Source organism: Dictyostelium discoideum (genome assembly GCF_000004695.1).
Source record: "Dictyostelium discoideum AX4 chromosome 5 chromosome, whole genome shotgun sequence".
NCBI lineage: Eukaryota > Evosea > Eumycetozoa > Dictyosteliales > Dictyosteliaceae > Dictyostelium > Dictyostelium discoideum.
In genome coordinates, this window is record NC_007091.3 from 4,137,143 (window position 1) to 4,154,455 (window position 17,313).

A 17,313-nucleotide genomic window follows, 5' to 3' on the forward strand; every position below is an offset into this window, starting at 1 on the left:
TCTTGGTTGTTTTCTCCATCTTGGTTGTTTTCTCCATCTTGATTATTTTCACCACCATCTTGGTTATTTTCACCACCATCTTGGTTGTTTTCACCACCATCTTGATTATTTTCACCACCATCTTGGTTATTTTCACCACCATCTTGATTATTTTCACCACCATCTTGATTATTTTCACCACTATCTTGGTTGTTTTCACCACCATCTTGGTTGTTTTCACCGTCTTGGTTATTTCCATGACCATCTTGGTTGTTTTCACCACCATCTTGGTTGTTTTCACCACCATCTTGATTATTTTGATCACCTTGATTATTTTCACCACCTTGATTGTTTTCATCACCTTGATTATTTTCACCACCTTGATTGTTTTCATCACCATTTTGATTGTTTTCACCATCTTGGTTATTTTCACCACCTTGATTATTTTCACCACCTTGATTGTTTTCATCCCTATTTTGATTTTTGTTTTGGTCATCACCAGCTTGATTATTATTATTATTATTATTACTTTGATTATTATTTTCATCTTTTTTTGGTTCTTGTTTTTTAGGAATAATACCAACTGATTGTGCAAAATTACTAATACCTGATCCGACAGCTTCAACACCCTCGTCAGCCAATTTACCACTTCCACCTCCAATTTTTTCCATTGTATCTGAGAAAATGGCACCTCCTGTAACAATCCTAATAGGGTTAAGAGCATCTGCAACTTTTCCACTTCCACCTCCCACTGTTTCAAAAATACCTGGTTTATCATTGGTATTGGTTGATGTTTTGGTTGGTGTTGTTGTGGAAGTGGTGGTAGTAGTAGTTGTTGGTTTTGGTGTTGTAGTTGTAGTTGTAGTTGTAGTTGGTGTTGGTGTTGGTGTTGGTGTTGGTGTTGGTGTTGGTGTTGGTGTTGGTGTTGCTTGAGGATCACCTGGGTTTGAACCAAATTGCTTTCTCTCATCATCAGTTACTATAAATTTTTTATAATTATTATTTTTATTATTATTATTAGTAAATCTGATATATTTTGGATTATAATTATTATTTTTTAAAATATATTATAAAAATACAAACATTTATAGGTATTATAAAACTTATCATCATTTGAAATTTTATCTTCAGTTTGTTTAATTTCTTTTTGAATATTTTCCAATTCGGCATTTCTCAAATTTTCTTTTACACTTGGAACAATAGCGTTAAATACCGAACCAACCAAACCTCCAGAATTACTATGCCCATGATTTTTAACATCATCATATTTTTTCTTTAATTCTGCAATTTTTTTATTATCCTCATCATCTAATATTATTAAAATTATTATTATTATTATTATTATTATTATTATTATTATTATTATTATTATTATTATTTTTATTATTATTATTATTATTTTTTTATTTTTTTATTTTTTATTTTTTTTTAAAAAAAAAAAAAAATAAATAAATAAATAAATAAATAAATAAATAAATAAATATACGTACGATTTGGTGGCAAACCTCCATTTGCAGCAGTTTTAGTAAAACCAAGAACTTCTTTAATATCTTCCATTTTTTTTTTATTCTCTTCTATTGTGTCTTCATCAACATGTTTAGGATTATGAATTATATCATTTTCCTCGAAGGGTTTCATAACTTCTTTGAATTCTTTAACATTTTTTTCCAAATTTTTATTTTCTTCAACAAGTCTTTTATATTCAGAGATATCACCACTTTGTCTTTTTTCAATATCAGTTATTCTTGAATTTGTTTTATCCAATAAATTTTGAAATATTTTTTTTTCATTGTCAGTTTTTGCATTTTTGACTGAATTTGAATAAGTTTGTTTTTCATTGGTCAATCCAATCATTTCTTTTCTATCCTTTTGATTTTGAACCATTCTATCATTTCTATCTTTAGTTTCTTTTTGTCTTTTTTCTTGTATTTCTCTATTTTTATTATTTTCTTCTATGGCATGTGTAACTGAAGGAACAATTGCTTTTGCAACTGCATCAAATATTGTCATTTTTTAATAAAATAATAAAATAATAAGAATAGATTATTTATTAAAGTAATACAATTATTAACTTTAAAATAACTTTTTTTTTTTTTATTTTATTTTATAATTAAAAAAAAAAAAAAAAAAAAAAAAAAAAAAAGAATAATAATAATAATAATTTAAAATTAAAACTAAATAAATTTTATATACTCTTTAATAATTAATATTGGAAGGTTTAATTTAAAAATAAATAAACCTTTCATATCTCCTCAGTTTTTTATAAAAATAACAACAATAAAAATTGAGATAGCACAACCCAAAATTTATCTGTTTTGAAACTTTTTTTTAAAAAAAAAAAATAATATCATCATAATTGTTATCAAACTGTTTTTTTATTTTATAATCTGTTGTTTTTTTTTTATATTAAAAATAAGAAATAAAAAATAAAAATAAAAAAAATATAAAAAAAAAATATATGGTGATATGATATAATTTTATATACAAGTATAAACTATAAAAGGAAAAAGTAGAGGCTAAACTATTTAGTTGAAACTATTTAATAAATGCCATACAAATATTTGTGTTTTTTTTTATTTTTTATTTTTTTTATTTTTTATTTTTTTTATTTTTTATTTTTTTTATTTTTTTTTTCTTTTATCGATGAAAATATGAATTATGAATTTTAATTAGTTTACCAAAAAGGGAATTTTTTTTTTTTATTTTTTTTATATTTTAATGAAGAAAAAATTGGTATTTGTTTAAATAAACCATTGAATAAATAGGTTGTAGAAAAAAATAAAAAAATATGAAAAAAAAAAAATCAACAACCAATAATTATAACCACAACCAATAACAACCAACAAACACAACAGCCGCCAATTGGGAAGAATAGTAATGGTAATAGAAGTAATAGAAATAGCGTTAATTAGTAACAACAACTAATAATAACTACATCCAATAACAGCCAACAAACACAATAGCCGCCACTAATTCTATTTACAATATAATCAAATCGAACAAACAATGGAAATGTGTTGTTTTCACCACCATCTTGATTGTTCTCATCATCTTGGTTATTGTTTTCACCATCTTGATTGTTCTCATCATCTTGGTTATTTCTTCATCTTTATTATCTTCTTCATCTTGATTATTTTCATCACCATCTTGATTATCTTCACCACCATCTTGGTTATTTTCACAAAAAAAAAAAAATAAATAAAAAAAAATTAAAAAAATTAAAAAAAATAATAATAATTATTATAATTAAAGGTTAATAAAAAATGACAACAAATTAAACTTTAACATTCTTCAACAATTAATATTTGAAGGTTTAAAATAATAAACCTCTCAAATCTTCTCATTTCTTTATAAAAATAACAACAATAAATTTGTTGGCATTAATTTTATAAAACCCCAAATTAATCTGTTTTGGAACTTTATTTTTTTTTTTTTATTTTTTATTTTTTTAATAATAATATAATTGTTATATGTGAAAAGTAAAAAATTGTGTTGAAAAAATAAAAAAACAATGCTACCCATACAAATCCAAAACACCTTTTTTTCAACACAATGTTTTTTGATTATGCCATTATTCCAACAAATCTGTTTGTTTTTTTTTTTTTTTTTTTTTTTCTTAAAAATAGAAATAAAAAAAAAAAGAATTAAAGAAAATATAGAAAAATGAAATAATTTAATATAAACCAAAGATCACAATTGAAAATTAAAATTTGCACGGCATTTATTTCTAACCGGAGTTTTTTTTTTTTTTTTTTTTTTTTTTTTTTTTTTTTTAATTTTTATTTTTTAATTTTTATTTTTTTTTATTTTTTTTTTTATTTTTTTTATTTTTTGGTAATTTTGATTCCTGGGTCAAAAAAAGATGACCACATTTGTTGATGAAATAAAAAATTTTAAGGGTGATTATAAAAATATTTATTCATATATTGAAAAACAATTGGTTTATTTTTACCATCTGTCAATTCAACATAATGATAAAGACTCAAAAAATTTGTTTAAAGAATCAGTTGAGTCAATTTCATTAATATGTAGTGACAATGATGATATTTCTCTCTCAATTTCAATCTTAAACTCTTTTAAAACTTTTTTAATAAAAAAAGTAGAAATTAATGAAAATAGTAATGAAAATTCAAATAATCAATTACTTGTAAGTTTTTTTTTTTTTTATTATTTTATAATTTTAATTTTTATTATTAACCAGCGATTTTTATTTTTATTTTTATTTTTATTTTTATTTTTATTTTTTTTTTATATTAGTCCATAGATTTAGGGTTATTAAATATTTATAAATGGATAATTAGTGGATTATTTAATAAAAAACTTGTTAAAATTAATTATCATAAAAATCAAATTAATTCATCACAATTTTCTCAATTAAGAGAATTAGTTGAAACAGTTTTAATTTTATCAATAAAGTTATTAGATATACCAGAATTTCTTAAAACTATTGAAGAACAAAGTAAGTTTTTTTTTTTTTTTTTTTAATCATACAAACATATTTGTATTTAATACTAATTCTATCAAAAAAAAAACAAAAAAAAAAAAAGAACAATTTAATAATGAAAAAGAATATATTGATAGTATAAAAAGATCAAATTTATTTACAGATAGAATTATTATAATATTTGAAATTATTTTTCAATTTTTTAATAGTGAAATTGATAAAAATAGTATATTAAATTTAGAAATTAAAAATACTTCCTTAAATCAATTATTTTATAGAATATTAGAATATAAAATAATAAATGATAATAATAATAGTAATAATAATAGTAGTAAAAATAGTGATATAATTTCAAAACATTGGACAAATTTAGAAATTTCAAATATTTGTAATGAATTATTAATAAAATTCCAACTATATTATTCAAGAAAGTATGAATTCATTACAAACTTATTAGAATATTATAAATGGTCAAGAACGACAACAGAGATACATTTTAAGTTATTAGGATCATTAGAAGATAATGAAAATAGATGGAAATATAATTCACCCTATATTCATTCCTTTCAAATGTTTATTCAATCATTAAAAACAACAACAACAACAACAACACCATCATCATCACCATCATTATCATCATCGGATGACCATTTATTTGAATACCTTTATACAACATCACCAATCCAATCACATCGTCTTATATTATCAATAATTTTTAATTTATTAGATTGTACTTCCAATGATATTAAATTTATTGGTATCGACATTTTAAATTATTTAAAATTAAATTTTAATAATAATAATCATTTTAAATCATTTTTAATAATTGATAATAATAATAATAATAATAGAGATATTTATATAAAATTATTTGATATTTTTAAATTATTTGAATCAGTTAATCAAAATGATGTATTTAAATGTGCACATTTATTATTTGATTTATTATTAATATTATATCCAATAAATTTAAATAATAATAATAGTTTAATTCATCCAAATTTTAAAATAATAACAAATAATAATAAAAATAATAATAGTAATAATAATAATTTAAAAGAAATTACAATTTTTAATAATAATTTTAAAAAATATCAAGATATAATAATGTTATTAATTTCAATATTAGTTAATCAACAACAACAAGAGCAAAAAGAAATTGAATCAATTAAAAAATTAATAATATTAAAAGAATGTAATAATAGAATTTTTAAAGAACTTGGTTTACATTGTATACAATTTTTCAATTTATTAATACCATCATTATTAGAAAATCTTGGAACTTGTTCAATTAAATCTGATCAATTATTAATTTTAGAAATTTTAAATTCTTTAGATGAAATTATTAATTATTGTTGGTTACGAATTATAAATTCAAATTATTCAATTGATATAATAAATTCAATTTCTCCATTATACAGTAATAATAATAATAATAATAATAATAATAATAATAATAATAATAATAATAATAATAATAATAATAATAATAATAATAATAATAATAATAATAATAATAATAATAATGAATCATCCAACGTATATAATAATATTATAATATCAATTCTAGATAGATTATCATTTTCATTTAAAAAATTAAACAAATATGATAAATTCATTGGCATTTTTAATAATGAAAGTAATTTAAAAAATAATATCGATTTCTTTAATTTATTCATCGAAAAATATAATAAATAATAAATAGATTTAGGATTTAATTTTTTTTTTTTTTTTTTTTTTTTTTTTTTTTTTTTTTTTTTTAAATGATTAATTTCTTTGTACAGTGTTAAAATATATAAAGAAATAATAGTTTATTGTATGTTTCTTTTTTTTTTTTTTTTTTTTTTTTTTCCCAAAAGCACCAGTTTTTTTTTTTTTTTTTTTTTTATTTACAAAAGATTATTTCGATGTTTTTTGGAAAAAATAAATAAAAATAAAAAAAGAGGATGCAATACAATTGTTGAAAGGATTTTATCTCCATAATCCAAATCCTCTCCAACCACCACGACCACCAGATTGTGGAACATCATCAAATGTACCACTACCACCAAAATTGGATCCACGTGAGTTCACTAATTCTGATTAAAAAAAAAAAAGAAAATAAGTAAATATAAATTTTTTTTTCTTTTTGTAGATTTTATGAAATTACCATTGATTTGACAGTGCATAGCTTAATTATTACTATTATTATATTTACAAATTTAAAAAAAAAAAAAAAAAAAAAAAAAAAAAAAAAAAAATGAAAAATAAAAAAAAATGAAAAAATGAAAAAATGAAAAAAAAATAATGAAAAAGATTTGTGATCAAAAGATATTTATTTTTATTAGTAATTTTTTTATTTTTTTCACCTAAAATTTTTTTTTTTTTTTTTTTTGACACAAAAAATCACTTTGTTTCGTTGAAATAATTTTTTCAAAATCACAAATAATTCTGCAAAGATAAACGTTAATTTTTTTAAAATAAAAAAAACAATGGTCACCACAACAAAACAACTCTAAAAAAAGATAATATGGGGTTTTTTTTTTTGGTTTTAATTTTTTTTTTAAATTTTAATTGTAAGGTTTTTTAATTTTTTTTTTTAATTTTAATTTTAATTTTAATTTTAATTTTTACCCTTTTGAAACCGGGTTTTTTTTTTTTTTTTTTTTTTTTTTTTTTTTTTTTTCAATAATAATTACAAAAAGATATAATTAATTTAAATATTTTTTATTTTAATTATTATTATTTTTATTTTTTTTTTTTTTTAATATGAAAAATATAATTATTTTTATTTTTTATTTTTATCTTTTATTTTTTAAAAATAAAGAATGTTATGGTCTTGAAATGACAATTTTTATTGAATTTGATAGTGTTCAAATATATAACAATTTTGAATGTGGTGGGTCACTTGAAATTGAATTGAAAAATGGTACATTTTGGCAAAATAAAACAGATCAATATCCACCATGTAAATCATTTTATGATGCATCACAAAGAATTTCGCAGTATAATAATTATTTAAAAAAATATAGAAATGTGAAAACAATAGTTTTATTAAATTATGATTGGAAAAATGTAATTTTAAAACCATCTGCAGGATTTTATATTCAAAATAATTGTTTCTTTCAAATTAAACTTTTAAATGATACAAATTCAAATACAATTTCAATTGATGGTCAAAATTTAAATTATTATATTGCGTTTATTACAATTGATTTTAATGTAAATAATGAATTATATTGTGATGATGGTGAACAACCACCACAACAAACACAACCACCACAACAAGAACAACAAGAACAAATAATTATACCAGTAAGATTTAAATTAGAAAATTTTAAATTAATAAATTTTGATAGTGAATTCATATTGGTTCAAAAAAGTTATAAAGAATTTAAATTTAAAAATAAATATCAGTTTGTTTCATTTCAATTAAATTCAATAATTACAAGTAAATCAAGTTTTTTATATGAAAGTACTTTACATGATGATGATTTTCAAATTCAATATTTAATAAATGATTGTCATTTTTCAAATAAATCTAGTGAAAATGGTTTTATAATATTAGGACATGACCCATTCATTATTAATAATTGTACATTTAATAATATAAAATCAGGATTACCAATTATATATATTGATAATTTATCAATTACCAATTGTTCATTCAATAATATAATAGTTATTGGTAATAATAAATCTATCATTGAAGTTGCTAATTTTGGATCATTTAATAATATAAAATTTAATAATTTTACAAGCCAAACATTATTATTACAATCATTAGATTCAATTACATATAATGAAAGTTCATTAAAATTATCAAATATTCAAATAAATAATAATAATAATAATAATTTATTTAATATTAATTTTAAAAATGATAATAATTATTTTAATAGTTTTGTAGAATTAAACCAAATTTTTATAAATAATTCATTAAATAATTTAATTTTAATTTTAAATACATCAAAATCATTTATTATTGTTGATAATGATTCATTAAATACCTTTTTATTAAATTCAAAATTATTATTTAATGGTACAAATAATATTATACTTTTAAATAATAAAAATTATTCAACTATTAAAGAACAATTAGAATTTATAAATAATTTAAATAACTGTACTAATTGTTTATTTTCAATAAATGGTCATAATATTAGTACAACTATAATTAAAAAAGATTCTTCGGAGTTTAAATTAGATGGTGATTCATATAAAGAAAACAAAGGTTTTAATAAGATGTTTTAACAAAGTTAGGTCTGTTTTGTTTTGTTTTGTTTTTTGTTGATTTTTTTTTTTTTTTTAATTAAAAAAGGCAGGAGTGGTGAGGGAAAAAAAAAAAAAAAAAGGGATGGGGGAGAAGAAGAAGAGGAGGAGGAGAGGTAGAGGTTGGGGTGGAGTGTAAAAAAAAAAAAAAAATTTTAATTATTTAGTTAAGTTTTTTTTTTTTTTGTCCTTTGCTTCTGTTGTTTTTTTTTTTTCACCCTTTTTTCTTTTTTTTTTTTTTTCCCAACTTTTGATTTTAAATATCGGAACCAAATGTATTTTCACCGCTATAGCAAATATATAAAAAGCCATCTTCATCTTTATGAGCGTCATATATTGAGGATAAAAGTTGACTTGATGGTGGTAAGTTATTCTTATTTACAAATAAAAAAATTGCCTTTTGTTCATTATGATCGGAATCATCTAAATGTTTTCTAATTTCCATTATAAAATTCTATTTTTTTTTTTTTTTTTTTTTTTTTTTTTTTTTTTTTTTTTTATTAATTGGTTAGTATCCTACTTTTTTTTTTTTTTTTTTCCTATTGTACATACAGTTATGACCATATTTGATGGTGCAAGGAATTTCTTTTTATTAATATCTGGTACATCACTATTTGCAGCTCTTTCGACAATAATCTAAAAAAAAAAAAAAATAATAAAAAAAAAAATAAATAATAAAAAACAATTAGACTATTTTGAAATTTAAAATTTAAAAATAATTTATAAATAATAATAATAATACACATACTGGTAATCTATCCTTATATCTATTTCTAATTTTTGATGATATTAATTTTCTTTTTTCTGTTACAATAAAAAAAAAAAAAAAAAAAATGTATTAGTGTGTGGGAAATTTTTTTGGGTGGATAATAATAATAATAATAAAAAAAAAAATAGAAAAAAAAAAAATACATACCAAGAGAGTACTCTTGTTTGAATGATTTTGAAAGTAAGGCCATATTTATATAGTTTTTTTTTTTTTTTTTTATATTTACAAATTTTTTTTTCTTCTCTTTTCTTTCTTTTTTCTTTTTTCTTTTTCCTTTTTTTTAGTTTTTTTTTTTTTTTTTTTTAATTTTTAAATTTCAAAAAAAAAAAAAAAATAAAAAAATATATTTATATATCCTAAATTATTGTTTTATTATTGTTGAATTTTTTATTTAATGGTTTCTAAATTTTATTTAAAATATATATTACTATTATTTTTAATATGACAAGAAGACAATAACAAAAAATATAAGAAAAAAAAAAAAAAAAAAAAAAAAAAAAATTTTTTTTAAAAACCCCCAAAAAAAAAAAAAATAAAAATAAAAATAAAAATAAAAATAAAAATTAAAAAAAATTAAAATTAAAATTAAAAAAATTAAATTTAAGAAACACCCAAATTTTTAAAAAACAAAATATCACCTATTTTTTTGAAATGAGAGGATGTTATCAGATAAATTCAATTTTTTTTTTTTTTTTTAAAATATAAACTAATAATAACAATGTGGAATAATACACACTATGACACCAAAATAATAAAACCCAGGGTTAAAAACAACATTTATTAAATATAATAATAATGTTTTTTTTTTTCTTTTTATAGTTTTTTTTTTTTTTCTTTTTATAGTTTTTTTTTTTTTTTTCGATCAATCAAAAAAATAACAATAGAAATAAAATTTTTTTTTTTTTTTTGGTAAAACGAGGAAATTATTCAAAATTTATTATAATTATTTTATTCAGAGAAAAAAAAGATTTTTTTTTTTTTTTTTGAATCATTTCTAAAACATATAATCTTTTTTTTTATTTTTTTATTTTCAAATTATTATTATCCTAAAAATAACTAATTTTATTATTATTGTTTTATATTTTATTTGTTTTTTTTATCTGTTTTTGGATTTTTTTTTTTTTTTTTTTTTTTAAACTGATAAAATTTAAATTGGTTAGATTTTTTTTTTTTATTTTTTTTTTTTAATAGTTATTTTTATTATAATTTTTTATTTTTATTTTTTTTTTTTTTTATTTGTTATTTTTACTATAATTTTTAATTTCAAAAAAAGTCTTTTTTCAAAAAAAAAAAAAAAAATTTCAAAAAAAAAAAAAAAAATAAAACTTTTTTAATAAAGATTAACTACCCCCTCCCCACAGCACCACAACAAACGAATAAGAAATTAAAATAGAAACAAACACACAGAAAATAAGCTAAAAATAAAAATAAAAACAAAAAACAATAAATACATATAAAATAAAATAAAATAAAATAGAGATAAAAAAAGGATACTTTATGTAATTGTAAATTTACATAATGATACAACCATCAGACAATGATAAAAATAAAAAAAATGATAAAAAAAATGAAAAACTAAAAGAAAAAGAAAAAGAAAAAGAAAAAGATAAAAAATCTAAACCAATAAAGAAAAAAGATTTTGTAATATCAGCACCAACAAATTTTAGATCATTTGATGATCCTGTACCAATACAACAACAACCACAACCACAACAAGAACAAGAACAAGAACAAGAACAAGAACAACAACAACAACAACAACAACAACAACAACAACAACAACAACAACAACAACAACAACAACAACAACAACAACAACAACAACAACAACAACAACAACAACCACCACCATTACCAAATAAAAGTAATTGTAAACTTTTACCAAATAATAATAATATAGATAATGATGAAAATGATGATAATGAAAAAATTTATTTTAAAGTTTCTAAAGAATTATTAGAAGATGTAAAGAAATGGGAGAATAAAAAACAAGAATATAGTAAATCAATTGATTCATTATTATTAAAGAAACAAGAACAATTGAATCAAATATTTCGAGACTATTTATTAGAGATGAGACCAATATTGGATAAACATTTTGCAAATAGTGATGAAATGATGGTGGATGAGAAATTAAAGAAAGAGATATTAGAGAATGAAGAACAAAGAATTCAACAAGTTCAACAGAAACTATTTGGTTCAAAGAATGCGTCAATACTAACCATTGAGTCAAAGATTCGATTAAAACGTCGAGAAATCGATATGCACAATAAGATCACACTGATTCAATCAGTGGTGAGGGGTTGGTTAGCAAAGAGACGTTATAAAAAGTTACGTTCAAATTTACAAAGACGTCAATTATGTTTACAAGAGATTGTTGAAACTGAACGAAAATATGTTGAATCATTATCATTAATGATTCGATTATTCTTAGTACCATTACAAACTTCAAAAAAAGATTTATTATCACCAATTGAAATTCAATCAATTTTTGCAAACTCTTCTGTAATCTATGGTGTACATAAAGAATTATTAGATACTTTAGAATTATCTTTAAAATTTAATAATGGTAATGGAATTGGTGGTATTAATGGTTATTGTAATAATAATAATAATAATAATAATAGTGGTGGTAGTAGTGGAGATAATTGTAAATCAATTGCTGAATGTTTTTTATCATTATCACCATTTTTAAAATTATATACACAATATATAAATAATTTTAATAATGCATCATCAACATTAATTGAATGTAAGAAAAGGGATTCTAAAATCAATCAATTCTTTTTCAAAGATAATAGAGATAATGTACAATTGGGTAAGAGGGATTTCTTGGATTTACAAATTCAACCAGTACAAAGAATACCAAGATATAAATTATTGCTCTCTGAGTTGTTATCATGTACACCAACCGATCATAAAGATTATGAACTTGTAAAGAAAGCATTATCAGTCATTCAAGAACTTGCATTAAATATCAATGAAAGTAAAAGAACAGCTGAAGGTTTAGAGAAAATCATTTTAATTCAAAGTTGTTTAACCAAATTCATAGAATTAGTTAAACCACATCGTCGTCTAATTAAAGATGGTCCATTATTATTTGAAAGAAGGGGTAAATTAAAAGAACGTTATTTATTCTTATTTAATGATAGTTTATTATTATGTAAAAAATTAAATAATATTTTATCAACATCTGATCATAATTCAATTTCTTCATCAAGTAGTGGTGGTAGTAGTGGTAGTAATAATAATAATAATAATAATAATAGTAATAGTAATAATAGTGTAAACTCATTTTCAAGTATAATTAGTGGTAATTTTAATTCAGAAATTAGATTCTTACCAATTAGTTTTATGGATATGAATAATGTTATAGTATTACCAACTCAAGATCCAGAGTATCAACATGGTTTTGCTATACTTGGTAATGAACATCTTTATTTCTATTCAAAGAATGCAATTGAACAGCATGAATGGTTATTGATTCTAAAAGAAATCTCAAAAGAATTGGATCAGAATTTAAATTCACTTAGAAAAGAAACCTCTGAATTGGATCTAAAAGATTCAATGTTAAATCCATTAGTAAAACAACATGATAGCAATAGAGATTCTTTATTATTAGCTACTTCAATTACAAATCCAAAAAGACAATCAAAAATTTTATTAGAACAACAACAACAACAAATTAATAGTCAACCAAGAGTAGTTGAAAGATATAGTGGTAGTAATTTAAGTAATAGTGGTGGCAGTAGCAGTCCATCACCACCAATAAACAGAAGTAATGGTAATGGTAATGGTGGTAGTTATAATAATTCACCAATAACACAATCTCAAATTTTACAACCACCACCATTATCTTCTGTTCAAACTATATCTTCACCACCACCATTTATCTTACCTCAACAACATCAGCAGCAACAACAACAACAACAACAACCAATTACTGATTTAACAATTAGAGAATTATTATTAATTTATAGTGAAATTAATGAATTACAAAAAGAAATGATTAATCCAAGTAATCAATTTGAATTATTATTTAATGGACAATTGGGTCAAATTAATATGATTAGACAACAATATCCAAATGTTGAAATGATTTATAATAAATTAACACAAATTCTACATAGATTATCAACATTAAAGAATCAATCAAATTCATTACTTTCAAATCAAAATACACTTCAATCATTACAAAATGTAATTGTTCAAGGTAAAGATCATATTGGAGCCTATAATGAATGGATTAAAAGAACTTATCCAATGGGTGCTTCTGATCCTTCCTCAACTCAACCTCGTTTCTTAACTATTAATTTTATGAAATGGTATAATAATTTACATACTGTTTGGGGTCAAATTTTAGATTTAAAACAACAATTATAATAATAATCAATAATAATATATTTTTAATAAAATCTTTTTTATTTATTTAACAAATTATTTATTTACTTGGTTTTTAGAATATTCGGACATCTATTATTTTTTTTATTATTTTTTATCTTTTTATAACTTTTTATAACTTTTTACCTGCTCTTGATAAATAACGAGCTAATAATGGTACAGTGATTAAAGTGAGTGGAGTACGAACTACTGTTGAAATTTTTGTACAAGCAAATGCAACAGCAAATGCACCTAAACTTGGGTTAACAGCATTACGTGGAATATGTAAAAAGTCAAGTGCATTGTTGATATCAACACCTGATGAGAATAATACATAGAAACTACCCATTGTTGCGAAATAAATACCAAAATGAACTATTAATGCCAATTTACCATATTTGCTAAACATATATTTAATTTTTTCACCTGTACTTAATTTTTTTAATTTCTCTTTTTCATCAATACCATCATCATCATCGTCGTTGTCTTTTTTATTCTCTTTTTCATTTTTTTTTTCATTATCTTTTTCATTATCTTTTTCTTGTTTTGGTGAATTTGGTAAATTTGATGATGATGAGAATTTTCTAATATTTGATACTATTGGTAAAATTGAATTATTTGAAAATAATGATATATTATTATTATTTAATTTATTATTTTTATTAATACCAATACTTGTATTAAATAAAGATTTGTTATTATTATTTTCATAGCACAATGGTGTAATAATTTTATTACTATTATTATTATTATAATTTAATGGTTTATTTGAAAAATTTCTATATAAATAATTTGTTTTAACAAAAGTGTTAAATGTTCTAATTGATTTTAACATTTTTTTTTATTTTTATTTTTTTATTTTTCAAAATGAATAACAACAAACGGGTTAATAATAAAAATAATAAAAAGATATGAAAAAAATGAAAAAAAAAAAAATTTTTATTTTAAAAAAAATAAAAAAAAAAAAATTAAAAATAAAAAAAAATTAAAGTAAAATAAAAAATCTCAATTTCGGAATGATTGCGTTTTGAAATTCAATTAAAAAAAAAAAAAAGAAATTAGGTCATTAAAATTCTCTTAACCAAATTTTAATTATTATTAATATTTTTATTATTATTGTTATAAAAAAATTATGAATTTTTTCCAAAAATAAAATAAATAAAAAATAAAATACATATCTTTAATTTACAATTATTTAAACATTTTTTATTTTTTTGTTTATTATTTATTTTTTTATTTTTATTGTTGTAATTAAAATTATTTTAAAAATAATTCAAATTTGCCCACTTTTTGTAATTTAGTATATTTTTTATTGGAATTCATATAAAATTAATATGAACGATTTTTGCAATAATTAAAATATTTAATTTTTTTTTTATTTATTTAAATTTATTTTTATTTATTATTTTTTAAATATATAATATTTTAACTTTATATAGTTATAATAAATTGAAAAATTATTTTTTAAAAAGTAAGGACATAATGTTGTACAATTTGTTTCAATTACAATTTTATAAAGTGAAGGATGATCTTGAATGGTTAAAAGTAGGGATTGAATATGATCTTGAGTTATATCATTTGAAGTTAAAAGTGTTAATGTTTTCAAAGTTGTATTTGTTGAAAGGGAATTTAAAATTTGAGAAAATTCTTGTTTACCAATTGAAGCCTTTAAATTTTCAATTGAACCATTTCTATCATTTGTTAAGAGTCTAGAGATAAAAGTATTTACAAACAATCTATTATCATTCAACAATACCAATTTCTTTAAATTTCTTGATTTACCAGAGATATTATTAATTAAATTGTCGATCTCTAAAAGTTGACAACATTTTAAATGAGCTTGATAATCCAAAGTCAATGAGGTTAATCGATTATTTTCACTTATAAAACTTGTGAAAACTGGTGTATTAATTCTCAACTTTTTTAAATTTACTTTCTCTTGAAATAAAAACTCTATAAACTCCCTATTGAATACCCTTGACATATCATCCGATATGAAATCAATTGACAAAGTTTCCAAGGTTTTCTCTTCTTGTAAATACTTTTGAAATGAACCAATATTAAATTTCTCTTGATCAACTACATTAAAGAAAACTATTGATAATGATAAATAAAGTGATCTTAATTTTGGTAACCTTGATAAACCTGAAAAAAATGCTTCACTTGAAATACTACTAAATAAATTTGAATCATCAAATATAATAATTAAATCCTTTAAATTATTTAATCTATTATGATGTAATGAACAAACTAATTCTTGTAACATAAAAATTGATACTGATTCTAAATGTAATGATTTTAAATTTGAAACATTTTTTGATGAAATATATGATCTAATACATGTTGTAGTTGGAGTTGTTGATGGTGATGGTGATGGTGCTGATGATGGTGTTGTTATTACTCCCGATCCCAATGATGACGATGACGATGAGGATGATAATGTACATTTTTGAAATGTTGATGATAATAATTGTGGAATTGTAGTTGTTGACATTACAACAGGTAATTTAATTTGAATTTTATCAGATCTACCACCATCTTCTTCTAAAAATAATAAAGAGAATGATTCTAATCTTAAATTATTTAAACATTTATTTAATTGAGATAATGCCTTAAAACAACATTTTCCATTAAATTGCACTGAAACATTTTTAATGGTATCAACACTTGAAAATAATAATGCTAAATCATTCTCTTCCATACTGTATCCATTATATTCTAATTCAATTGATTCTAATGCTGAAAATAAACATCTAATAGCTGATACTATATTAAAAGATGAATTGGTGGATGTAGTAGTAGTACTTGCAACAGCAGTAGTAGTAGTAGAATTATTATTATCATATGATTGTTGTGATAATAAAGGTATTCTAAATAATCTTTTAAAATCATTTGTTGAGATTTGAATTTTCTTTGGTGAAAATCTAAACAATGTGAATTTATTTAATTTATAGTGATAAAATATATTTATATCTTTTTCTAAAGTCATTGTTTCTTCTGATCTTGTTAAATCTAAATTTTCACTACAATACATTGATATGAAATAATGGAATCTCCAAGACACTAATGATAATGAAATTTTCCATCTTCTACAACTATATGTATCTCTCCAACAAAATCCAACTATTATCTTTTGTATTAAACAATTGTTTAATATATTTTTTATATTTAAATTATGTAATTCTTTTGATGATAATTGACATTTAAAATTATTATTATTATTATTATTATTATTATTATTACTGTTATTATTATTATTTTGTATATTAAAATCCATACTACTGCTGTCGCCTACATTGTTACAAATATTTAGAGATTGAATTTTTGGTTGATTTAATTTGATATTTAAAATATATATATATAATTAAAAAAACAATAATAATAATAATAATAAAAAGAATTTATTATTATTTTTTATTGTTTTTTTGTTTTTATTTTATTTTATTTTATTTTATTTTGTTTATTATTTATTATTTCTTTTTTTGTAAAT

At 20.1% G+C, this 17,313-nt stretch overlaps 6 protein-coding genes across 6 annotated transcripts; 3 read left to right on the forward strand and 3 right to left on the reverse strand.

Moving 5' to 3' along the window:
- Nucleotides 1-3,841: 3,841 nt before the first annotated feature.
- DDB_G0290487 (hypothetical protein) lies at nucleotides 3,842-6,121 on the forward strand (the record flags this gene model as incomplete). The annotated part of the gene is made up of 3 exons (XM_630512.1): nucleotides 3,842-4,097; nucleotides 4,244-4,438; nucleotides 4,527-6,121. 3 exons carry the CDS (start codon nucleotides 3,842-3,844, stop codon nucleotides 6,119-6,121), a joined length of 2,046 nt encoding a protein of 681 aa, XP_635604.1.
- A 588-nt stretch (nucleotides 6,122-6,709) lies between these two features.
- DDB_G0290489 (hypothetical protein) lies at nucleotides 6,710-8,656 on the forward strand (the record flags this gene model as incomplete). The annotated part of the gene is made up of 2 exons (XM_630513.1): nucleotides 6,710-6,749; nucleotides 7,230-8,656. 2 exons carry the CDS (start codon nucleotides 6,710-6,712, stop codon nucleotides 8,654-8,656), a joined length of 1,467 nt encoding a protein of 488 aa, XP_635605.1.
- A 274-nt stretch (nucleotides 8,657-8,930) lies between these two features.
- On the reverse strand, nucleotides 8,931-9,633 carry DDB_G0290491 (MAP1-LC3 domain-containing protein; the record flags this gene model as incomplete). Its single annotated transcript, XM_630514.1, has 4 exons — nucleotides 8,931-9,128; nucleotides 9,227-9,310; nucleotides 9,423-9,478; nucleotides 9,591-9,633. 4 exons carry the CDS (start codon nucleotides 9,631-9,633, stop codon nucleotides 8,931-8,933), a joined length of 381 nt encoding a protein of 126 aa, XP_635606.1.
- Nucleotides 9,634-10,961: 1,328 nt separating this feature from the next.
- Nucleotides 10,962-13,826, forward strand: gxcHH (IQ calmodulin-binding domain-containing protein; the record flags this gene model as incomplete). The annotated part of the gene is made up of 1 exon (XM_630515.1): nucleotides 10,962-13,826. One exon carries the CDS (start codon nucleotides 10,962-10,964, stop codon nucleotides 13,824-13,826), a length of 2,865 nt encoding a protein of 954 aa, XP_635607.1.
- A 130-nt stretch (nucleotides 13,827-13,956) lies between these two features.
- Nucleotides 13,957-14,658, reverse strand: DDB_G0290495 (hypothetical protein; the record flags this gene model as incomplete). Its single annotated transcript, XM_630516.1, has 1 exon — nucleotides 13,957-14,658. The coding sequence occupies one exon, from the start codon at nucleotides 14,656-14,658 to the stop codon at nucleotides 13,957-13,959; it is 702 nt and encodes a 233-aa protein (XP_635608.1).
- Nucleotides 14,659-15,225: 567 nt separating this feature from the next.
- Nucleotides 15,226-17,100, reverse strand: DDB_G0290497 (hypothetical protein; the record flags this gene model as incomplete). Its single annotated transcript, XM_630517.1, has 1 exon — nucleotides 15,226-17,100. The coding sequence occupies one exon, from the start codon at nucleotides 17,098-17,100 to the stop codon at nucleotides 15,226-15,228; it is 1,875 nt and encodes a 624-aa protein (XP_635609.1).
- Between the last annotated feature and the right edge of the window lie 213 nt (nucleotides 17,101-17,313).